Source organism: Anabrus simplex, chromosome 2 (genome assembly GCF_040414725.1).
Source record: "Anabrus simplex isolate iqAnaSimp1 chromosome 2, ASM4041472v1, whole genome shotgun sequence".
In the NCBI taxonomy this organism is placed as follows: Eukaryota; Metazoa; Arthropoda; class Insecta; order Orthoptera; family Tettigoniidae; genus Anabrus; species Anabrus simplex.
Window position 1 is genome coordinate 138,888,754 of NC_090266.1, and position 25,366 is coordinate 138,914,119.

A 25,366-nucleotide genomic window follows, 5' to 3' on the forward strand; every position below is an offset into this window, starting at 1 on the left:
CGCACGCGGATAACCACGGCGGCCGCGCGCTTTTGACTCGCCACCACCGGCAGGACGTCCCACGAACCATGCCAGTTAGACACCGACGAGCGATGAACCGACAGCGTGAGACACAAATCCAACTACGAACTTTTTAACCGCAACAACTTTAATATACGCTATTGGAGCTGGAATTACCGCGGCTGCTGGCACCAGACTTGCCCTCCAATGGATACTCGTTAAAGGATTTAAAGTGTACTCATCCCGATTACAGGGCCTCGGATGAGTCCCGTATCGTTATTTTTTGTCACTACCTCCCCGTGCCGGGACTGGGTAATTTGCGCGCCTGCTGCCTTCCTTGGATGTGGTAGGCGTTTCTCATGCTCCCTCTCCGGAATCGAACCCTGTTTCGCCGTTACCCGTTACAACCATGGTAGGCGCAGAACCTACCATCGACAGTCGATAAGGCAGACATTTGAAAGATGCGTCGCCGGTACGAGGACCGTGCGATCAGCCCAAAGTTATTCAGAGTCACCAAGGCAAACGTACCGGACGAGCCGACCGATTGATTTTGATCTAATAAAAGCGTCCCTTCCACTTCTGGTCGGGACTCTGTTTGCAGGTATTAGCTCTAGAATTACCACAGTTATCCAAGTAAAGTGGTACTATCTAAGGAACCATAACTGATTTAATGAGCCATTCGCGGTTTCACCTTAATTTGGCTTGCACTGAGACATACATGGATTAATCTTTGGGACACGCATATGACTACTGGCAGGATCAACCAGGGAGCTGGCTGGCTCGAGGGCCGAAACCGAGCGTCGTAGCCCGCCGCCGACGAGTGTGGCCTGCGGGACACAGACTTGCTTTGCTCCGCTGGCCGGCCGAGTAGCTGCCAACTAAAATTTCATAGGCCGCCGAGCACGGGCTCTCACCCGGCCGGGCGCGCCTTCACTAGGGATCGGGTCCCTTCACCATCCGTCGTCACATCTCCACTTTGTCCACTGCCGAGGGCGGCAGGACCGTACGAGAGGCGTACGACACTACATTCTCACGCCCGAGTAAGGGCGAGCGGTTACCAACATTACTGAGCGCCGCATATGAGCATGAGCCCTGGGTGTGCAGAGGCTCGCAGCATTGCAGTCGTGGGCAGGCAGCCTGCCGCTCTCTAAAAGTTAGCGGCCTGTTGACCGCGGGTTGTGTTGGATATTACAACCAGCCCTACTGAATTGTAGGGACCCTTATCCACCACCCGGGGATGCGCCCTCTAGTGGTTAACAGGCTTCCCCGAGGGCACAAGGTATGGATGCTAATTACCGTGCAGTAATCTCCATTTAAGTCAATTGCAGCTTTTCATATGGAATTTAATTGCATCCTTGTATACATTTGTATCTATATTTTGTCAGCAGGGTATATTAATTATCGACATTGATTGTAATGACCTATTAACGAAAAATTATTTGCCTTACTGCCGTCACAATTAAGGGCATGTAATTACTTAGATCCTGAACTCTATAGCATTCTTTGCATTATTCAATATTGTTGCGAGAATTGTATGTGTTTGTCATGTAAAGGTATATTTGAGAGCATCGCGTTTGGGCGATATTACGAAAGAAGAGAGCATCGCGCTCAATGTGTATACTTGCGGGAGTGTGAGAGGGAGTGTTATTTGCCTAACATACCGAAGAGGCTATGTTTTGTTTTAAAATTTGTTAACGTTAATGCTCTATGGTCATATCTGCATCGAAACAAGAACAATTTCTCCTGCGATGTTCACATTTAGTGTGTTAACTTCGAACTGAATTGTATTTTATCTGGTCGCTAGATAGTTTTGACGTAAGGAGGTTAGGTTGTTCAATGAATCACAGTCGATCATAAAAAAATGACAACTTCCTCAAACGATAACTGGGTTAGGCGATTTATCGTTTCCGATGCCAGGAAACACAAGAGAGGTTTCACTATTTACAAAGTCACTTCAATCGTAAGTACCAGTAAAGCAACATCATATTTTGAAATTATAGCTGACATTTTTCACTTTCCTCGGTTACTCGTTTGGGATTCTCTTTCTTTGGATTGTTTTCATCAGATGTAGTAATTCTCGCAGATTTTTCTTGTAGACTTGTAATAATTTAGACCTTCTTGTGTACGGTATGTGATCATTGATTTGAAAATTCCGAGAGCTGGCTATTCTAGGCAGTAAAAAGCCACTCGGTTCAACCCGTCAGAAAGTCGTGAAAGTAGGAACTAGTCGTACACTTAGCTTCCTCACCCACTGGACTCTCCATGGTTTATAATTGGGGGAAGCTTTCGGTTCTGATGAATATATTTTTATGTTTCTACTACACTGTTTTTCTCCCTGTAAGATCGTGGTTTTGCAGTAATAATATATTTTATAGGCTATTTAATACAGTTATGGTATTACATATAGGAGTATATGTGTTACCTACTGAACATAATGGTGGAAGCTAACATTGTCATTATTAATTCACCAAAGCAATGTAATGGTATTCACGTTTACTGTGTTGTTTTCGTCCTTACTTAAATGACAATTTTCTAGTTAATTTGACAGTGTTGAAGAAAGTCACGTTGGAGGAACGTTATGTTGTTCTGTAATTCTTTAATTAGATACTGGAAGATGACAATATCCTAAAATGGAAACTAATTCAGATGGTCAGTTTCTGACGCATGTTTCCGTACCCAGGGGGTAAAAGATACATTAGAGATTCAACATTGCATGGCTCGGACGATGTCACAAGACACTCAGCAGGCTTGCCAGTGTTGCTGCATTAACAACCTACTCTTTTTACGAAAAGCATTAATGAACACTGACCTCATACTTGCACCTCAAACAAAGAGGGTCTGATGGCATACACCCGCAGGTTAGTTTGCGAAGCGGCGTACAGATCTCTAGTATCCTGTGACAAAACGATTGGTCTGGATTGATTAGATCATTGTTATAGACAAAACCATTGGTTGTGACAAATAACGACACAACAGAAATCTTTTTAAAAGTGGCAGCAGCAGCTCGCGTCCGTCATGCCATGAATAGGCCTATTTCTATTACTCACGCAACTTTGTGATACATGGGCACCATAGTGCTGAATCAGTAGACCTCGGTTATCTTCGAGATTTGTATTGGGAACCTTTGAAACACAAACTGTGAATCGCTTATGCGTCGCTGTGAGACATCTGACGTACACTTTACGTACTAGTACTGTTGTTGTTTACACAGCAAAGCCAAACTATAGAATTCATGCTAGAAACAAGATTCACATCGAAAAATGTTATATTATGTAACTGTGTATGACACAGTTGTTGGCTTAAGATAATAAAAGTTTAGAAAATTCATATCAATTGATCATATTATCGATTCAATTCAGATTTCATTTCCATTCAGTTGGCAGTATTACCGTAACCAGATGACCTCCCTCACTCCTCACCCCTGTAACACCAAATATCACTAAAAGTTGCGCATCTTGATAGCTGCAGTCGCTTAAGTGCGGCCAGTATCCAGTATTCGGGAGATAGTAGGTTCGAACCCCACTGTGTGCAACCCTGAAGATGGTTTTCCATGGTTTCCCATTCTCACACCAGGCAAATGCTGGGGCTGTACCTTAATTAAGGCCATGGATGCTTCCTTCCCACTCTTAGCCCTTTCCTGTCCCATCGTCGCCGTAAGACGTATATGTGTCAGTGCGACTTAATGAAGGCCGTGGATGCTTCCTTCCCACTCTTAGCCCTTTCCTGTCTCATCGTCGCCGTAAGACGTATATGTGTCGGTGCGACGTAAAGCAAATAGCAAAAAAAGTTGCGCAAGTAGTAAATGTTTTGATTTTCTTATTTTACCGAATGTGGCGGACATTTGGCTAGACACAATGGGAGCTCTATCAGAGAAAATGGGAAACTTGGCCGGCCAAGAGCAACACAGATGATGGTTGCATTTCGCTGATTTACTCTTATTTGTTTTCATTCTTCTATATAAGTAAGAATACTTTGTAGGAACGGACGTTGGGTCTCTAACCAACATTAAGGAAGTATCTCTACTTGCTGCGACTTAAGGTATCGCTACACATGATTCTTCTATGCACGTAGCAATTGAGGCTTTCACAGCCGGCGTTACAAGTCATGTCAGTGTTTTCTGGACTTGTAGGCTGTGGTCCAGGAGCATGTGATGATCCCCACTTTTCACCGAAGACTGCACTCTGCATTATCAAAGGTTCTGACTGACTTTGATAGCTGCGAAGCTCGCTGAGGATTGGAGTGGTGTTGCAATTTCACCTCATTATATAGTGCAGGCTACGACTGAAGGAGCATAACAGACAGCTGGTACAAGCAGACAGATCATCAGTCACTGAATACTTGCTGCTGGCAGGCCATGACATACAGTAAAGCATCACCAAAGTTCTGTCAACCACTGGATCTTGTCACTCCTGGCTACAAAGGGAAGCCATTGAAATACTGAAGAGCACCAACAGTTTCAACCGTAAGGAGGAATCTGAATGGGTAAACAAAATCTGGTTTCCAGTCCTGAAAGCTTTAAATCACAGAGGACACGATGCCACGGCAGACCAGAAAAAGCAATGGGTGATCAGTTGCCTGTCTCCGCCAAGGCCGGGTGACGTACATCGGGCTCTTTAATGCTTCAATCATTGGCCGAAGAACAGCCGATCAGCGACCGCCTCTCCAACATGGCGGACCAATAGGTGAGCATTATAGCTTACACTAAATAATAAGATGGAATTGCAATACCACTCCATTCCACTGTGAGCTTTGCTGCTATCAAAGTCAGTTGGAACCCTTGATAATGCCAAGTGCAGTCTTCGGTGAAATGTCGGAACCATCACGTGCATGGCCTACAAGCCCGGAAAACACTGACATGTTTCTTCTATGCATTTTCTCTATAGCACCTCTGGGATACTTTGATCACTAGTATTACATATTCAAAATATGATTTGCACTTGACCATGCTAGGAACTACTGCTTGTTTATGTCCAATTCTCTGTCATCAGGTACAGTAGCAGGCTAGATGTGTGACTTCAGTTCATTATATGGTCAATCCTTGGTGATGTGGTGGTCCTTTTTGCTCTGATGTTCTTTTTTCAGTCTCGATCAAAATGTCCCTAGCCCCTTAATGATCAATACACATTCCATTCTAAACTCGCTCAATGTTTTTTGCATTTGAAGCACTCACAAATTATTCTCTAAAATTTGTCTTGTCGTGATGATAATGAGAGACAAATGTGATGATTAGGCCCTATATGGTTTACTCATGTGCCCATTGCTTGTCCCTCTGTCGTCCATCAACTGTGATAAACAAGCACCCCTGTCTTGTTGCCGTAGTGCATTCATATTTTGAATACGTAATGTGTTTACATGACATAATACTCTTCATATTATTAAATCCCCACAATTTTTACAATCCCATAAATTTGCAGGTACAAATCTAGTATATAACACATAAGTTTGTGAAGAAATATATATGAATTTTACCTTAAGATCCTTTTAGAAGAGAAATGTGTTCATTTTGAATGCCAGGGACCCACAACCCCGCACAAAAAGGTACATTTACTTTTATAACCTAATGAAAGATTTCACACGCCATTGACCATTAGCCGGCCAGCTACGAGCACAGCAATTGGCAGACATGACTTCATTCCCAGAATTCCTAAATCGCTTCTGTTAGTAACCTTTTAACTGTCGCCGCGGCGCATACTACCTGCACGGCAAGAAAAAATGTAATTTAGTAGCTGTAACCTATATTTGCAAATCCAGGCCAAGCTCTGTCATGAGAACAGTAGCCCCTTCAGGGCTATACTCCTTCGAGACGCTCTTTAACTATCGCTGCGGAGCATACTTGCCCACACGGCAAGAAAAATATGTAATTTAGTAGCTGAAACCTGGACATTTCCTTAACAGTTTGTAAAAGTTTGCAGATAGCTGGCAGATTGTAAAGACGCTCTTGTCGGCAATCCCGTGACTTTTTTTTTCCTAGTTGCGTTACGTCGCACCGAGACAGATAGGTCTTATGGCGACGATGGGATAGGGAAGGCTTAGGAGTGGGAAGGAAGTGGCCGTGGCCTTAAGTAAGGTACAACCCCAGCATTTGCCTGGTGTGAAAATGGGAAACCATGGAAAACCATCTTCAGGGCTGCCGACAGTGGGATTCAAACCCACTATCTCCCGGATGTAAGCTCACAGCCACGCGACTCTAACCGCACGGCCAACTCGCCCAGTAATCCCGTGAACTAAGCTGAGAACATAAATAAGAGAGCATCACCTGCCGCCGAGCCACAGTGTACAGCGAGCGGAGTGTGTGGAGTGCCTATGCTAGGCTTATGCCAATTTGCAATAAATTTGACTTTTCTACCGTATTTGTAATTATTAAATTAGAATAAATAAATAAGGGCCGGTTCAACCATCTACTGATCCACTAAATGGCAGCTACGCAGAAGGTAAACTACCCGGGAGTGTAAATCAGCTGATACTTTAGCTTGCGTGCTGCCATCTCCGCGTAAGCGTTAGGTAGCTACCCGGAGCCAGACACCGATATGCGGGGTTGGGTAGACTGATTTTCAGAGACTTATCGCTTTCGACTGAGGTGCTATCTATTGTTAAATGTATGAAGCTCATTTCAGTTCTTATTTTCCAGTGCTTGCATTTGCTGATTATCACCAACAAGCCTAAAAAGGGGAGTTTGTAGAGTTATGGACGATGATTTATGTGAAATTAATCTATAAAGTTCAAAATCAATACCAATTGGGCTTAAAATCTCAAGACTTTAATGTTTACATTTTCTTACGCCAGTCGTGTAAGGCAGTGTTTAGGAAAGTATTCTCGTGGTAGAGTGGTCAAGGCGTTCGCTCCGAAATAGAAGGTATGCAGGTTCTGTTTGTCTTTTTAATTCAGATTTATTTTCGTTCCCTGCTGTTGTTCTTAATTCTCTTTTACGTGCTTCCATACACGTATACACACACATCTTCCTTATGAACCTTGAGCCTTCTATCTGCAGGCTTCTGTGAGTTGATTAAGTATCTCCACGACCCTCTATTTGCAACTAGCTCTGTGACCTCGTTTAGTTCCACATGCTTCCATTTATTGATAATGTATTTCATTCTAATATTTAACTTTATGAAGATAAAGTTGGAAGATAAATATAAGGAACAAACTGGGGTAAATATCCATTTACAGGAAGAGGAATGGAATGGTTTATCAAGAGAAATGTTCGATAGATTTCCAACTTCTTTGAAATCTTTAACGAGAATACTAGGTAAACAATTGAAGGGAATCTGCCACCTGGGCGACAGTCCTAAGTTAAGCTCAGTGATGATTGGAATTAATCATAAAATCACTTTCTATAAGAAGCACACACATAAAGCATTTTCCTAGCAGACATAATATTGTGATTAAATATTTCTTTAAAATACATTATCAACAAAAGAACATATGAAAAGAGGCATGCAGATTAATATAACAGGTAATTATGAAAATAAAAATAGTGCTCAGGTGGCTAGGACGATGCAAATCACCAGTGGTCTATAACCCGTTGGAGGAGAGATCCTCACTTGGACTATGTGCAAGTAGGGTAGCATCCTGCTTCGAGAATTTACCGAGCTCAGAACATTTTAAGCAAGCCTCGGACCTATGGGAGTAATGGAGTCCCACTCCCATTTGCCAGGCAAGGGACTCCTTGGAAACAACTTGGCGAACAAAATGGAATTCGATGGGGAGCTATCAATATTAATGGGGCTTATGGAAGAAAGAAGGTGGAACTGGCTGAGTCAGCAAAGAGGATGCATCTGGATGTGCTAGGAGTAAGTGATATTCGGGTAATGGGAGATAACGAGGAAGAGATAGGAGATTATAAATTGTACCTGACGGGTGTTTGAAAGGGAAGGGCAGAGTCTGGGGTAGGGCTGGTTATCAGGAATACCATTGCACGCAACATAGTTTCTGTAAGGCACGTAAATGAGCGAATGATGTGGGTAGATTTGTCAGTTGGAGGAATTAGGACAAGAATTGTGTCCGTGTATTCACCATATGAGGGTGCAGATGAGGATGAAGTTGACAAGTTTTATGAAGCATTGAGTGACATCGTGGTTAGGGTCAACAGCAAGGATAGAATAGTGCTAATGGGCGATTTCAATGCGAGAGTTGGGAATAGAACTGAAGGATACGAAAGGGTGATTGGTAAATGTGTTGAAGATATGGAAGCTAATGGGAATGGGAAGCGTTTGCTGGACTTCTGTGCTAGTATGAGTTTAGCTGTTACGAATACATTCTTCAAGCATAAGGCTATTCACCGCTACACATAGGAGGCTAGGGGTACCAGATCCATAATAGACTATATCTTAACAGACTTTGAATTCAGGAAATCTGTTAGGAATGTACAAGTTTTTTGCGGATTTTTCGATGATACAGACCACTATCTGATCTGTAGTGAACTAAGTATCTCTAGGCCTAGGGTAGAGAAAGTGAAATCTGTCTGCAAACAAATAAGGCTAGAAAATCTCCAGGACGAGGAAATTAGGCAGAAGTACATGGATATGATTAGTGAGAAGTTTCGAACAGTAGACAGTAAGCAGGTTCAGGATATAGAAAGTGAATGGGTGGCATACTGAGATGCTATAGTAGAAACAGCAAGGGAATGCCTAGGAACAACTGTGTGTAAAGATGGGAAAAGGCGAACATCTTGGTGGAATGATGAAGTGAGAGCAGCCTGTAAACTTAAAAAGAAGGCTTATCAGATGTGGCTACAAACAAGGGCCGAGGCAGAAGATGAAAGAAATAGAGCGAAACAAACAGTTGTTGAATCCAAAACGAAGTCAAGGGAAGATTTTGGGAATAACCTGGAAAGGCTAGGTCAAGCTGCAGGGAAACATTTCTGGACAGTAATAAGGAATCTTAGGAAGGGAGTGAAAAAGGAAACGAACAGTGTTCTTAGTAATTCAGGTGAACTCATAATAGATCCCGGGGAATCACTGGAGAGGTGGAGGGAATATTTTGAAAATTTTCTCAATGTAAAAGGAAATCATCCTGGTGGTGTTGCAAACAGCCAAGCTCATGGGGAGGAGGAAAATGATGTTGGTGAAATTACGCTTGAGGAAGTGGAAAGGATGGTAAATAAACTCCATTGTCATAAGGCAGCAGGAGTAGATGAAATTAGACCTGAAATGGTGAAGTATAGTGGGAAGGCAGGGATGAAATGGCTTCATAGAGTAGTAAAATTAGCGTGGAGTGTTGGTAAGGTACCTTGAGATTGGACAAAAGCAGTAATTCCACCCTATAAGCAAGGGAACAGGAAGGATTGCAACAACTATCGAGGTATCTCATTGATTAGTATACCAGGCAAAGTATTCACTGGCATCTTGGAAGAGAGGGTGCGATCAGTCGTTGAGAGGAAGTTGGATGAAAACCAGTGTGGTTTCAGACCACAGAGAGGCTGTCCAGATCAGATTTTCAGTACGCGCCAGGTAATTGAAAAATGCTACGAGAGGAATAGGCAGTTGTGTTTATGTTTCGTAGATCTAGAGAAAGCATATGACAGGGTACCGAGGGAAAAGATGTTCACCAAACTGGGGGACTATGGAATTAAATGTAGATTATTAAAATCAATCAAAGGCATTTATGTTGACAAATGGGCTTCAGTGAGAATTGATGGTAGAATGAGTTCTTGGTTCAAGGTACTTACAGGGGTTAGACAAAGCTGTAATCTTTCACCTTTGCTGTTCGTAGTTTACATGGATCATCTGCTGATAGGTATAAAATGGCAGGGAGGGATTCAGTTAGGTGGAAATGTTGTAAGCAGTCTGGCCTATGCTGACGACTTGGTCTTAATGGCAGATTGTGCCGAAAGCCTACAGTCGAATATCTTGGAACTAGAAAATAGGTGCAATGAGTATGGTATGAAAATTAGCCTCTCGAAGACTAAATTGATGTCAGTAGGTAAGAAATTCAACAGAATTGAATGTCAGATTGGTGATACAAAGCTACAACAAGTCGATAATTTCAAGTATTTAGGTTGTGTGTTCTCCCAGGATGGTAATATAGTAAGTGAGATTGAATCAAGGTATAGTAAAGCTAATGCAGTGAGCTCGCAGTTGCGATCAGCAGTATTCTGTAAGAATGAAGTCAGGTCCCAGACGAAACTATCTTTACATTGGTCTGTATTTAGACCAACTTTGCTTTACGGGAGCGAAAGCTGGGTGGACTCAGGATATCTTATTCATAAGTTTGCCTGCTGCCATTTCTTGATGGATACAGTACTTTTGTATCCGTCTCTTGGCACAGGCCAGAGTAAAGTGTAGCTTTCACCGAAGTCCCAGTCTCATCCATGGCTGTGACAGTATGGAAGCTGCTGGGGTATGGGTGGTGCTGAGTAATGACATTCAGAGCACGACTAGTGCATCTGAGTGTTATGAAAGGTGTTGCTCATAGGGTCAGTCGTGCTGCAATAGCACTTTCTGACCCAGTGAGGAAAGCAATGGCAAACTACCTCACTCCTCATCTTGCCTAGTACGCCTCATTTTGGTGCTGCCATTGGTTTTTGCGGTTTCCTTATAACCGCATAACTTTTGGTGGTGCTATTTGAGGATCCAACCAGCCTCTGGGCTGATGACCTAACAGACAGACAAGTTAGAAGTAACAGACATGAAAGTAGCAAGAATGATTGCTGGTACAAACAGGTGGGAACAATGGCAGGAGGGTACTTGGAATGAGGAGATAAAGGCATATTTAGGAATGAACTTGATGGATGAAGTTGTACACATAAGCTGGCTTCGGTGGTGGGGTCATGTGAGGCGAATGGAGGAGGATAGGTTACCTAGGAGAATAATGGACTCTGCTATGGAGGGTAAGAGAAGTAGGAGGAGACCAAGACGATGATGGTTAGATTCAGTTTCTAACGATTTAAAGATAAGAGGTATAGAACTAAATGAGGCCACAACACTAGTTGCAAATCGAGGATTGTGGCGACGTTTCGTAAATTCTCAGAGGCTTGCAGACTGACGCTGAAGGGCATAACAGTCTATAATGATAATGTATGTATGTATGTATGTATGTATGAATGTATTACGACTCAAACGTACGTACCATATATTACAGAGTGCGTTAGCCATTACGCTACGTGAATGCTTGGAATGACTCAGATATATAAATACTAATCTATTCCTGGTGTTTGAAAATTGGAAAATGAAAGCCCATTTGAGATGATTTCCAAATAAGTTTTGATTTTATATCCTTGTAGATTTTCTGCGCGAAAGCTTTGTGTGTCCCCAATGCTGTAGATATGAGAGGCTTGTGTGACTGTTAGAACTCAAGTGACGGAGCTCGATAGCTGCAGTCGCTTAAGTGCGGCCAGTATCCAGTATTCGGGAGATAGTAGGTTCAAACCCCACTGTCGCAGCCCTGAAGATGGTTTTCCGTGGTTTCCCATTTTCACACAAGGCAAATGCTGGGGCTGTACCTTAATTAAGGCCACGGCCGCTTCCTTCCCACTCCTAGCCCTTTCCTGTCCCATCGTCGCCATAAGACCTATCTGTGTCGGTGCGACGTAAAGCAAAAAAGAAAAAAATAAAGAACTCAAGTGAAGCATTCATGTTCAAAATAGTGCAGTAGATACCGATCATTGTTACGGTATCATGCTTTTGTCAATGTACTGAGCTAATTTAAGCTGTATGTCACCAAAAATATAGCTAAAAATGTTCAGCTCTGAAAACTTGACCGGCAGGTAAAGTCTTATCAGCCTCTTGAAGTGGCCAATAAATTACGCGTTGGGTAAGTACAATTTATGCTACCGATAGTGCTACGTGGGAGTGAAGGGCAAATTACGCGCTACTTTACCCATAGGTGGTAGAACCGACCCTTTGTTGTATAACTATGTACTGTAGAGGGAGTGTGGGATATTAAAATTGCATATTATAAATATATATGCTATTTGAAACTAGTTCGGGTTTTTACTGACTGAAGAGAAAAGTTATCTGTTTGCCGAAACCATGAACACTGTTGCTGTTTATATCCAGTGCATTACTTTTGTTCTAGCGTAAAATATGTTTCACCAGTTTGGTTGACAATTTTAACATTGGGATTATTGGTATCTAATTTAGTAGAATATTAAGTGAATCAGGAGGAGGAGATGATGATGATGATGATGATGATGATGTTAACATCCTCAAACAATAAGTAGGAGGCAACTCATTGTTTCTGACTTGAGGAGTCACAAGAATGTGTTCGCTATTTGTAAACCCTTTTTGGCAAGCGATTGCTTGCTATCAAAATAGGTGAGTTCTGTGGCTTTGGTCTGGCGATGACTGCTCTGACTTGTGGTCAACGGCTAGAAATAACCCTCTGTAGTAAACATTATAACGTATCCAACTTTCTCAAGAAGGCTGATAATGACAATTTATTATATTTCTCTTTTGTGAATTTGGAATCCTACATATGCATACAAACATAGCTCTATGTGTAATGTCCATGTTAAAGTTGTAGGACAAAGAGGCTTCCTGAAGAGTAGAAATATGATAACACTCCTGGAACCTGAACTATTAGCATTATGTCAGACATGGGACACAGTCACTTTGTGTCACAAGCACACTGCCATTACTTTCTGTTCAGTTTATTGGGGCTGCTGTTGTTGCTTTCTGTTTCTGATTCTGATGTTGTTCAGGGAGCATGGGATGATTACTCCAGATGTTGATGTTGAGCCTTCTTTGTTACTGCCAAGCAAGTAGCTGCGCAGCTTGGGTCACGTAGCTATCGGCTTGCATTCGGGATATAGTGGGTTCGAACCTTACTGTCGGCAACCCTGAAGATGGTTTTCCTAGGTTTCCCATTTTCACACCTTAAGTAAGGTCATGGTTGCTTCCTTCCCACTCCTAGCCCTTTCCTATCCCATTGTTGCCATAAGATCTATCTGTGTTGGTGAAACGTAAAGCAAGTTGTAAAAAAAAATTCTTAGTTACTTCCTATAAATACATTCACAGTACATTTGCTATGAATAACACCAAATGTTCGTTAAAAGGTGTGCAATAGAACGTCTACGATCAACACTCCAGTTCCGGGAGAACATTTCTGTATCCATAATATCACTCCTCAGCCATGATTCAACTCCTATTACAATATGTGGTAAATATATACCTATTAAAATATTTCTACAGTTTAACATTAACAACTTTGTCATCCTTAGTTGACTTCCATCTCCCTGTACTCTCTTCAACACTTCTTAGTCCACCCAATTTCCCTGAATTTATGTCTCTATAACCCTTCTGAACAAACCCCCTAATATGTGGAGGTACTCATATAGTTCAAGTAAAGGCCATCTGAGTGCAGATCCCTATCTCCTACCCACCCATGTGGATCTACAAATCTCATTTTGCTGTTTCCTACATAGTCATTCCATAGTCTCATTTACGTCCTTGATCACCCTTCTGTCAGTTACCCTCCTACAGAGTATCCCACTGATAACAATCTCTGCTTCCTCAAACTTCTCCCGTGCTGTCATAACTAGATACCACACATCCCCATCTATAGTGGTACCTGCTTGCCTTATGTTGTTGATACCAGTGTGAAAAACTACCACCTTCTCCTTTCCCTCCTCTTTCCCTTATACTTTCCTCATCATCTGTCTTAACCTAATTCCTGGATAGCAGTCTACGCTGGTTCCCTCTTCTCCACACATTTCCCCACATATCTAACAGTAGAGTCCCACATGGCCGGAGTCTCAACCCCACCCACCTCATTAGATCCTTGGTCTACCGTACCTTCCTTACTAATTGTGACTGCTAAATTCCAACCTAAGGATAACGTGATATTTTTGGGATTTTTTGTACTCTAGAAATAATAACGTATAGAAAATTTAATTTGGGAGTGACCGGGTGAGTTGGCCATGCGGTTAGGGGCGTGCAGCTGTGAGCTCGCATCTGGGAGATAGTGGGTTCGAATCCCACTGTCGGCAGCCCTGAAGATGGTTTTCCATGCTTTCCCATTTTCATACCAGGCAAATGCTGGGGCTGTACCTTAATTAAGGCCATGGCCGCTTCCTTCCCATTCTTAGGCCTTTCCTGTCCCATTGTCGCCATAAGACCTACCTGTGTTGGTGCAACGTAAAGCAAATGGCAAAAAAAAAATTTTTTGAGTGTTTTAAATATCTAGACAGTAACTTCTTGTTTAAAGTATTCTTTCTTTTTTTTTCTGCCTTTTTCCTAGTATAACTGAAAACAAAGGTTATAAAATTTATTTATCGAACGGCTTTTAGTGCAGGGAATGTCAGAGGGCATGTTCGTCTCGCCTGGTGCAGGTCTTTCTATTTGATGATCATGAGATAGGGAGAGGATGAAACCTGTTCTTGGCATATTTCCTACTCCTGTTGAATAACACCATCTCCGATCACCATTAACTGTCATATGCCTTCACTCCATATAAACACTGTGGAGAAATTTGAAATTGAATCCAGGCTTTTTGCACACAATGTAGTAACTACAAATTGTATACCGTCACCTCTCATACCCTACCAGCCAAACTTCTGGTCGTGTAATTTTAATTTTTTGCCCATCAGTGGGACTTAAATTGGCTAACCATGGTGCCCGACCCTTTAGATTTGACGCCTTACCAATCATAGCCAGCACGTGAGCATTATGAAGTTTATAAGCTATTTCAAGCATCGGCTACAACTGAACAGTAGCTCGAATTGATGTATCTTGTGACCACTTGTAACCATTCATTCCAATAGCTGTAATTGGTCTGTTATTGGAAATGATAACTTTTCCAGCTAACTCATTTTTGGTTGCCAAGTTCCCTATGGGAATCGAAATCTGTACCATCTGATGACAATTTTTGTAAAAGAGGGCAAGTCTCTCACAGTGCATTGGTATAGCCTGAGGCTCCAAGTAGCCTGTGTAGTTATTGTAAAAGAGACCAGGTCTCTCTCTTAGTGCGTTGGCACTGCTCGAGGCACCAAGTAATGGTCTCCACTACATGCACTAGCCATACGTCTTGGTAGGTGTGTAAGTTACCAACTGATGAGTCCAAATTGGGTCGCTGGGGTAAAACGTTGGCAACCAAGAATGCATTAGCTGGAAAATTTATAATTTTTAATAATGGACTAATTATATTGGAATTATGGATTTACTCATTCATCACAAATATTTCAAGTTCCTTATGGGAATCAAAATCTATATCAACATAACCATTAAATCGAGAGGTGTTGGTGCCAGATTTTTTCTGTTATGTTATGCATGGCACTGCTTTGATGTTTAGTATGTTTGTGTCGAGATCAGATTTGTGCCATTAAGTGAAGTGCCTTGGGTAGTGAATGCAATTAAGATAAAATATAGGAATTGTGACAGTACTTAATGCTGGTGGCTCAAAACAGTTGAAACTTAATTGTTTTCAAAACCTTCCAACTCACATAATGACCCGGCTTCGAGAAATTTTGCTGGCTCGTAGTTTTTTTCTTTCCGGTTTTGTCAGCTCTGTTCTTGACCACTGTGGGGTCGTAATTGTTTGGACTGTATAATGACGTTCTTTGATCCTGTCGCATCCTTTTACACATAAACTGATGTGACCTCTAAGTTCAAAATTCTTCTTCTGCTACACTATGTGATCAAAAGTATCCGGACACCTGGCTGAACATGATGTACAAGTTCGTGGCGCCCTCCGTCGGTAATGCTGGAATTCAGTATGGTGTTGGCCCACCCTTAGCCTTGATGACAGCTTCCACTCTCGCAGGCATACGTTCAGTCAGGTGCTGGAAGGTTGCTTGGGGAATGGCAGCCCATTCTTCACGGAGCGCTGCACTGAGGAGAGGTAGCGATGTTGGTTGGTGAGGCCTGGCATGAAGTCGGCGTTCCAAAACATCCCAAAGGTGTTCTATAGGATTCAGATCGGGACTCTGTGCAGGCCAGTCCATGACAGGGATGTTATTGTCGTGTAACCACTCCGCCGCAGACCGCGCATTGTGAACAGGGGCTCGATCGTGTTGAAAGATGCAATCGCCATTCCCGAAGTGCTCTTCAACAGTGGGAAGCAAGAAGGTGCTTAAAACATCAACGTAGGCCTGTGCTGTGATACTGCCATGCAAAACAACAAGGGGTGCAAGCCCCTTCCATGAAAAGCACGACCACACCATAACACCACCGCCTCCGAATTTTACTGTTGGCACTACACACGCTGGCAGATGATGTTCACCGGGCATTCGCCATACCCACACCCTGCCATCGGATCGCCACATTGTGTACCATGATTCCTCACTCCACACAACGTTTTTCCACTGTTCAATCGTCCAATGTTTACGCTCCTTACACCAAGCGAGGCGTCTTTTGGCATTGACCTGCGCTGCGTGATGTGTGTCTTATGGGCAGCCGCTCGACCATGAAATCCAAGTCTTCTCACCTCCCTCCAAACTGTCATAGTACTTGGAGTGGATCCTGATGCAGTTTGGAATTCCTGTGTGATGGTCTGGATAGATGCCTGCCTATTACACTTTACGACCCTCTTCAACTGTTGGCCATTTCTGTCAGTCAACAGACGAGGTCGGCCTGTACGCTTTCGTGCTGTATGTGACCCTTCACGTTTCCACTTCACTATCACATCAGAACAGTGGCCCTAGGGATGTTTAGGACTGTGGAAATCTCACGTACAAGCTTATGACACAAGTGACACCCAATCACCTGACCACGTTCGAAGTCCGTGAGTTCCGCGGAGCGCCCCATTCTGCTCTCTCACGATGTCGAATGACTACTGAGGCCGCTGCTATGGAGTACCTGGCAGTAGGTGGCAGCACAATGCTCTAAGATGAAAAACGTATGTTTTTGGTGGTGTCCGGATACTTTTGATAACATAGTGTAGTTGTCTCAGCAGAAAGTCTTCTTCAGAGTCTCTTCCATTTCTCCTTAGAACTTGTTCTGGTGCTCACAGTACCCATACACCTTAATTATTCACATTTTGGACATCTCTTAATCACCAGCCAACATTCTGTCACAGAACTCGCTTTTGCATTGGTTGAGCTACTCCTCTAGAATCTAGTTTATTAGGAATATGAACTATATTATAAAATAGTTTTCAGTACTTTCCAGACATCTTTCACTATGCTGCTTTTTGGTCAGTGTAGATAAGCTCACCAGACAAAAAATTAGTCACCCTAGTGCGCATGCTCTGATGGATCATTAAGCCTGCACAGATGACACAGTGAACGAGTTCTATGATAACTGCATTTGCACTGCAGTAGCGATCAATGAGACGTTGATTTTTCAAGTGGACAGTGTATGTCAGTGTAAGGATGTGACAGAGTGGCAAGAATGGGCAATCGTGTTTAGCCGTTTCCATGGCCATACAGTGCACGAGGTTGCTGGATTTGTTGGCGTTTCAAACCGGACTGTTCAACATGTCTACTAGTAGTGGTGTACTTACTACGTGTGGCCACGAAACACGACATCAGAATTGTGGTTGGAGAAAGATTCTGACTGAGAGGGACTGGAGATGCATTTCACAGCTTGTGAACGCTTCTGTACCTGACAGGAATTGCTGCAGTCAGTGAATGAATGTCTATCCCAACCTGTCAGCGAGAGAACATTGTGACGGAAACTGCATGCAATGAACATTTGGAGTCGGTTACCTCGCAAGAGACCAATGCTCACACAGGAACAGAAAGCTGTGAGTCTTTAATGTGCTTAGAAATCATCGAACGTGGACAGTAGCTAACTGGCAGAATGTAATGTGGTCTGATGAATCACATTTTTGCTTGTATTCCAATGACTCACGTCGTCAAGTACACCAAAGGCCAAACGAAACATTTCATCCTGGATGTTTGCAAGGTCAGGTTCAAGCTGGAGGTGGGTCTGTGATGTTTTGGGGATGTTTTTCTTATCATGGATTGGGCTGCTCACTGAGGTGACCACTAACGTGAACCAGCATGTTTATTTGAACATTCTGGACGATCAGGTGTTGCCTTTCAGTCAACGTCTGCATGATGAGTATGCTGTTGATACCGTGATTTTTCAAAATGACAGCAGCCAAGTTCATTGGGCTGGACGCATGTGTGACTGGTTTTATGAACCTCAGTGAGTGGCTTAACCTGTATTGCGATGTACATGCACAACATTGTGGACACGCTTGCTAACCAAATCCATACAATAGAGGGAAATTTGACTGATCCACCTTCTTTCAATGTTGTTAACCTTTTCACTCCCAAGTATCTTTCCTGCTTATTCATGCCCCATTCCAGGTTATTTTGGATAATTTCACACTAGCTGAAATAGGCTAATATTTATTTTATATTTGTAACTATTTACAAAGTTTTATGATCAAAAATGAAATTAAAACTTTATTCCTTCACATTTTCATCGAAACTTCACTACTGTGTTGTAAATTTGCATGCAGGGGGTGTACACAAAGTGAAGCACTACACTTGACACATTCATATCTAGTTTCCTTCATCTTATGGCTTGTCTTATTTGTCCTTTGTGAATAACGTAATGAATATTTCGTATTCGGTAGAATGTTCATTGAGGTTAAGTTCGTCCCTAATGCCAGACTAGGTTGGGTCAAAATCATGTTTTATTGGTGTAAAATTAGTGTCATTTATCCAGGTTCTACGAGAAACTGTATGTGGTGGCACTAACATCGGTCGTTTCCACACCATGTGATCAGGTTCGATTTCTAACTCCTCCTCATCCCCACCTTCAGATAAGTCACTCCTACTATCACTTACCACAGAATCATTCACTAATATATCATCTTCACTATCCTCATAATAGACTCATCATCATTACCTAAAACGTCTAAAATATCACTTTCCGTCAAACTTTGTTTACTGGTGCTTGTGGATGCAGCCATGTTGGGCGACTCAGGACAGCTGTCGAAGAAGAGTGTAAGGAAATTGTAAGTTCCCAAGGAGGGAATTAGATATTTTTCCACCAATAGAGCATGTCAAAAAACAGATCAGATCTAAGGCGTTTCAGGCGTTTGCTCTATTAACCAGCGTTTTGTCTTAGGTCTGACACTAGACTCATCAGAGTGGGATGTGTCAGACCCTACCCACTGACGCTGGGGTGTATGCAGGTGAACTTATCAGAAGCCTATATAAGAGGCACAGTCTCATAACTGCATATGGGAGATAAAACTCCACAATGGAATTATTGCCCGCCTAGCACTTTCGAATGGAAATTCTAAGTTCCCAAGGAGGGAATTAGATATTTTTCCACCAATAGAGCATGTCAAACAAACAGATCAGATCTAAGGCTTTTCAGGCATTTGCTCTATTAACCAGCGTTTCGTCTTAGGTCTGACACTAGACTCATGAGAGTGGGATGTGTCAGACCCTACCCACTGACGCTGGGGTGTGTGCAGGTGAACTTATCAGAAGCCTATATAAGAGGCACAGTCTGATAACCGCATTCGGGAGATAAAACTCCACAATGGAATTATTGCCCGCCTAGCAATTCCGAATGGAAATTCTAAGTTCCTAAGGAGGGAATTAGATATTTTTCCACCAATAGAGCATGTCAAACAAACAGATCAGATCTAAGGCTTTTCAGGTGTTTGCTCTATTAACCAGCGTTTCGTCTTAGGTCTGACACTAGACTCATGAGTGGGATGTGTCAGACCCTACCCACTGACGCTAGAGTGTATGCAGGTGAACTTATCAGAAGACTATATAAGAGGCACAGTCTGATAACTGCATATGGGAGATAAAACTCCACAATGGAATTATTTCCGTATGGAAATTCTAGGGTCTGACACATCCCACTCTGATGAGTCTAGTGTCAGACCTAAGACGAAATGCTGGTTAATAGAGCAAACGCCTGAAAAGCCTTAGAAGAGTGTAAGGGTCGAGACTAAATGTACAGTGCTTGCGATGTATCGAGATAGCTGTGTTCTTCTCTGAGCATTGTCAGATGATGCCATCACACGTTCAGCGACAGAACTGGAACATACGACGAAATTCGGCACCGGGAGAGAGCGGGGCATTTGAAATAAGAGTTAACTCGTGGTAGGGATGGCAGAAGACATTCGGATGTCTGAGTTAACTCGGGCGTGGGAGTGAAAAGGTTAATATAATCACAACATTTTTTTATTCAGTACCGGTTTCGGTGTCTGTGGACACCATCATCAGCTGAAACAGGTTGTGTGAACAAAGATATAAAAGTATGTAGTACATATAATAAACCCTCAGTAATAAGTGACGTTAATAAGATGAGGTAAAAATACAATACTTAAAAGAATATAAACAAGTTATGTGCTTGTTGGTCAAAGTATAAAATGAAAGTGAAGATATTAACAAATGTTTAAAGACTTGATCACTTTGGAATGATTAAAAAGTCTCAAGCGTAGCACTGCTAAACACTAGGTTAAATAAAACATGGACATCCAAAAACTGCCATGGGATGCAGTCCTACCACAGAGTATTGATAATAAAGTAACATAAGTAAGTTTGCTGGTGGCTTGTAACATCAACTCATAAAAAGAAGCCGTCATTTATGAGGTACTCAAAGAAGTGGATCATATTGCAGGCAGAGAGAAAGTGGATATATGGCCAGAAAGTTCTCGATCCAATTCGGAAACTGTAGTATGAAAAGAAAGTTAAGAGTTAAAATGAGATATTGGAATTAGGGAAAGACACTATAAAGTTAAGTAGGAGACTCACCTCAAACGGCCTGATGTATGCGTGGAGAGTGGCAGGGAGCAAGTGCTAGAGTTTACTAGAAGCATTGACCATCGTTAAGGGAGGAAAAGGGGTGGGTCCGGAAGGGGGAGAGGAGCGGTGATGGAGTGGGTGGAGTCAGATGGGCGTGGTAGGGAAGGATAACGTGATAACGTGTGACGTATAATATGAAAAAACAAGCTATTTTTAGGGAGTTTAACACTGTTGAGAACTGAAATAAGAGAATAAAATAAAATTCTGGGCTTTTCGGAAATGTCATTCAAGTTGAGATTAGGATTGAAGTATTGGTCTAGATGTATGTAACAGGCTTCCGTGATATCTAGTAGGGGGGCCTGTGCTCAATGTGTCTAATATTGTTAAATCTTTATCTAATCCATTAAATTTATGTTTATAATATTGTATGTGCTGACCAACTGTGGAAAACCTATTGTATTTAATTGCATTGAGATATTCGGCATATCTAATCTTGAAGCTCCTACCAGTTTGTCCTATATATGAACTGTTACCGTTGCTGCACTGAAACCTGTAAACTCCTGACTTAGTAAAAGGGTCCGATTTGTTGACCAGGTTGTAATTGCGGAGAATGTCCATATTTCTGTTGTTGGTGCAGTAATTAGTATTGACGTTATGTTTCTTGAATAGGTTGGTAACGCTGTAGATATTTTGATTGAATGTAAAAGTTGAGAATAACTTAGGCCTGGGATTAACTTTTATTATAGGCCCCTTAAAACAACAAGTATCATCATCATCATCATCATCATCATAACTTTTATTAAGTTAGATTTAGAGAGATGTCTGAATTTGTTAATACGTTCAGTGAAACTTTTATTATAACCATTAAATCTGGCTTAATTTAGGTCTGCTTTCGGCATTGGAATTTTGAAGGTGCGATCAACTAAGCTATTGTAAGTAGCACATTTGTGGGAGTAGGGATGTGTGGAATCTTGTTTTATTGTTGAGGCTGTATGGGTAGGTTTTCTGTATATTGTATAAGAGAATGAAGAAGGGAGTCTGGTGATCGTTATATCTAGAAAGTTGATGGAAGCATTAGTTTCTGAATCCAGTGTGAATTTGATATCAAGGTCTATGTTGATGAGGTTTGAGAGGGTATTCAGTGCATCGACAGAACGCTCATCGATGATGACAAACGTGTCATCTACAAATCTGGCCCAGAAGTTAATATTATTAAACTTATCATTCCTTTCAATGGCACTGTGTTCCAGAAAGTCTAAATATATTTCTCGTAAGATGCTAGAGGCCGGTGATCCCATAGCCAAGCCGTTTGCTTATAAATAACCTTGTTAATAGTAAAATACACTGACTGACAGAGCAAATGCAACACCAAGAAGGAGTAGTTCGAAAGGGATGAAAGTTGGGGAAAAAACAGAGACGGCACGGACGAATAATTGATGTTTATTTCAAACCGATATGCAGGTTACACAATGCGCACGGCATCGACTCAGTAGGATATAGGACCACCGCGAGCGGCGATGCACGCAGAAACACGTCGAGGTACAGAGTCAATAAGAGTGCGGATGGTGTCCTGAGGGATGGTTCTCCATTCTCTGTCAACCATTTGCCACAGTTGGTCGTCAGTACGAGGCTGGGGTAGAGTTTGCAAACGGCGTCCAATGAGATCCCACACGTGTTCGATTGGTGAGAGATCCGGAGAGTACGCTGGCCACGGAAGCATCTGTACACCTCGTAGAGCCTGTTGGGAGATGCGAGCAGTGTGTGGGCGGGCATTATCCTGCTGAAACAGAGCATTGGGCAGTCCCTGAAGGTACGGGAGTGCCACCGGCCGCAGCACATGCTGCACGTAGCGGTGGGCGTTTAACGTGCCTTGAATACGCACTAGAGGTGACGTGGAATCATACGCAATAGCGCCCCAAACCATGATGCCGCGTTGTCTAGCGGTAGGGCGCTCCACAGTTACTGCCGGATTTGACCTTTCTCCACGCCGACGCCACACTCGCCTGCGGTGACTATCACTGACAGAACAGAAGCGTGACTCATCGGAGGACACGACGTTCCGCCATTCCCTCATCCAAGTCGCTCTAGCCCGGCACCATGCCAGGCGTGCGCGTCTATGCTGTGGAGTCAATGGTAGTCTTCTGAGCGGACGCCGGGAGTGCAGGCCTCCTTCAACCAATCGACGTGAAATTGTTCTGGTCGATATTGGAACAGCCAGGGTGTCTTGCACATGCTGAAGAATGGCGGTTGACGTGGCGTGCGGGGCTGCCACCGCTTGGCGGCGGATGCGCCGATCCTCGCGTGCTGACATCACTCGGGCTGCGCCTGGACCCTTCGCACGTGCCACATGTCCCTGCGCCAACCATTTTCGCCACAGGCGCTGCACCGTGGACACATCCCTATGGGTATCGGCTGCGATTTGACGAAGCGACCAACCTGCCCTTCTCAGTCCGTTCACCATACCCCTCGTAAAGTCGTCTGTCTGCTGGAAATGCCTCCGTTGACGGCGGCCTGGCATTCTTAGCTATACACGTGTCCTGTGGCACACGACAACACGTTCTACAATGACTGTCGGCTGAGAAATCACGGTACGAAGTGGGCCATTCGCCAACGCCGTGTCCCATTTATCGTTCGCTACGTGCGCAGCACAGCGGCGCATTTCACATCATGAGCATACCTCAGTGACGTCAGTCTACCCTGCAATTGGCATAAAGTTCTGACCACTCCTTCTTGGTGTTGCATTTGCTCTGTCAGTCAGTGTAATTATTACCGTATCCAGTAATAATTTTAAAACAGAAATAAAATCAGAGATTTCAAGTTTACTCAATTGAGGATTAGAATTCAAATTATTCTCAATGATGGAAAAAAAGTTTGCTCGTTTTTATGCTTGGATACATGTTAATCATATTGAAAGTATGTAGTGTGTGGTGCGGTTGCAAGTTAAATTTATCTAGAAGCTCTGCAGTATTTTTAATGGATTTTAGAGCAGCAAAAGTGAAATGTTTTTTAAGAAACTGTTGAATAAACCGAGCAAGTTTGTATAAAGGGCTTGGCCTATAGTTTATTATTGGGCATATGGGAACACCGGCCTTGTGGATATTCGGTAGTGCTTTCGCAGTTGGTAAGCTAGGGTTCATGTTGATGAGCTTTGACTTTTCTTTTTCGGTTAAAAGAAATGATTCATTCTTGAGTGTTTGTTTAAGTTTCCTTTGAATTATCACCATGGGATCTTTTTGACAACCGAAAAAGAGCTATCTTTAAAAAAGTTTTTTGTTTTTCCAATATACTCTGATCTTTCCATAATAACGGTGGCACTTTCTTTATCTGCCTTAGTGACAATTAGTTGATTCTCTTTAAATTTCTTCTTAAGTTCAATGATGCTGGTCCTTTTCGGAAAATCTGCATAAGTTCTATTGGATTCGGGAGATGTGAAAATTTTATTAAAATGTCTTTTAGCATCTTGTCTTAATTCATCTTGTAAATCTTTTGGCATTTTGCTGATGGCGACTTCAGTTTCAATGATTAGTTTTGAAGCGATGTTAGGCGTACTTACGTTCGGCCAATTATATTTTGGGCCTTTTGGAAGTATTGTACTTTTTTCTTATTAATCGCCATGTTCGGTTAATTGAGTGGGGGTGAAACTGAGAAATACGATTCCCGTAAGAACCATCATTGGTAGTCTTTTTCGGGAAGTTATTCAGTGATTTAGATTTGTTCAAAAGTGCTTCAAACTTATTCTCCAAGTTCGTTTGTTTGTGAGATAAAACATTAAAAAGCCTATTGTAAACGTGATCTTGGAAAATGTTCCATTGGGCGTTCGTAAGTTTATGCGTGACCTCGAGGAGCTGCACAAAAATCCATTCAAAATACTGCAGACCTTATTAAGAAACTAGATAAATTTAACTTGCAACCGCACCACACACTACATTCTTTCGATATCATTAACATGTATCCAAGCATAAAAATGAGCAAACTTTTTTTCATCATTGAGAATAATCTGAATTCTAATCCTCAATTGAGTAAACTTGTAATCTTTGATTTTATGACTGTTTTAAAGTTATTACTGGATACGGTAATAATTATTTTACTTTTAACAAGGTTATTTATAAGCAAAACGGCTTGGCTATGGGATCACCGGCCTCTGGCATCTTAGCAGAAATATACTTAGACTTTCGGGAACACAGTGCCATTGAAAGGAATGATAAGTTTAGCAATATTAACTTCTGGGCCAGATTTGTAGATGACACGTTTGTCATCATCGATGAGCGTTCTGTCGATGTACTGAATACCCTCTCAAACCTCAACAACATAGACCCTGATATCAAATTCACACTGGATTCAGAAACTAATGCTTCCATCAACTTTCTAGATATAACGATCACCAGACTCCCTTCTTCATTCTCTTATAAAATATACAGAAAACCTACCCATACAGCCTCAACAATAAAACAAGATTCCACACATCCCTATTCCCACAAATGTGCTACTTACAATAGCTTAGTTGATCGCGCGTTCAAAATTCCAATGTCGAAAGCAGACCTAAATGAAGAACTTAATACTATACGTGCGATAGCCAGATTTAATGATTATAATAAAAGTGTCATCGAACATATAGTACCCGCTCAAAGCCTGAGTCCCAACCAGCATTTATCTCGGTGGGTGTTATGGTCCGAATCTATCGCAGCTAATAAACAATAAAAAAATTATGAAGATATAAGATCTCAAATTAAATGTATGGGCGCCATCCAATCAGTACTACAG

At 42.3% G+C, this 25,366-nt stretch overlaps 1 protein-coding gene across 1 annotated transcript in view; it reads left to right on the plus strand.

Annotated features, from left to right (window-relative positions):
- The first annotated feature begins 1,632 nt into the window (after positions 1–1,632).
- Positions 1,633–25,366, plus strand: part of LOC136863940 (ribosomal protein S6 kinase delta-1) — a 336,430-nt gene continuing 312,696 nt past the window's right edge. Inside the window, exon 1 of the mRNA XM_067140388.2 lies at positions 1,633–1,960. Within this exon, the coding sequence (XP_066996489.2) occupies positions 1,862–1,960 (99 nt within the window). The 5' untranslated portion in view covers positions 1,633–1,861. The remainder of the gene's footprint in view (positions 1,961–25,366) is intronic.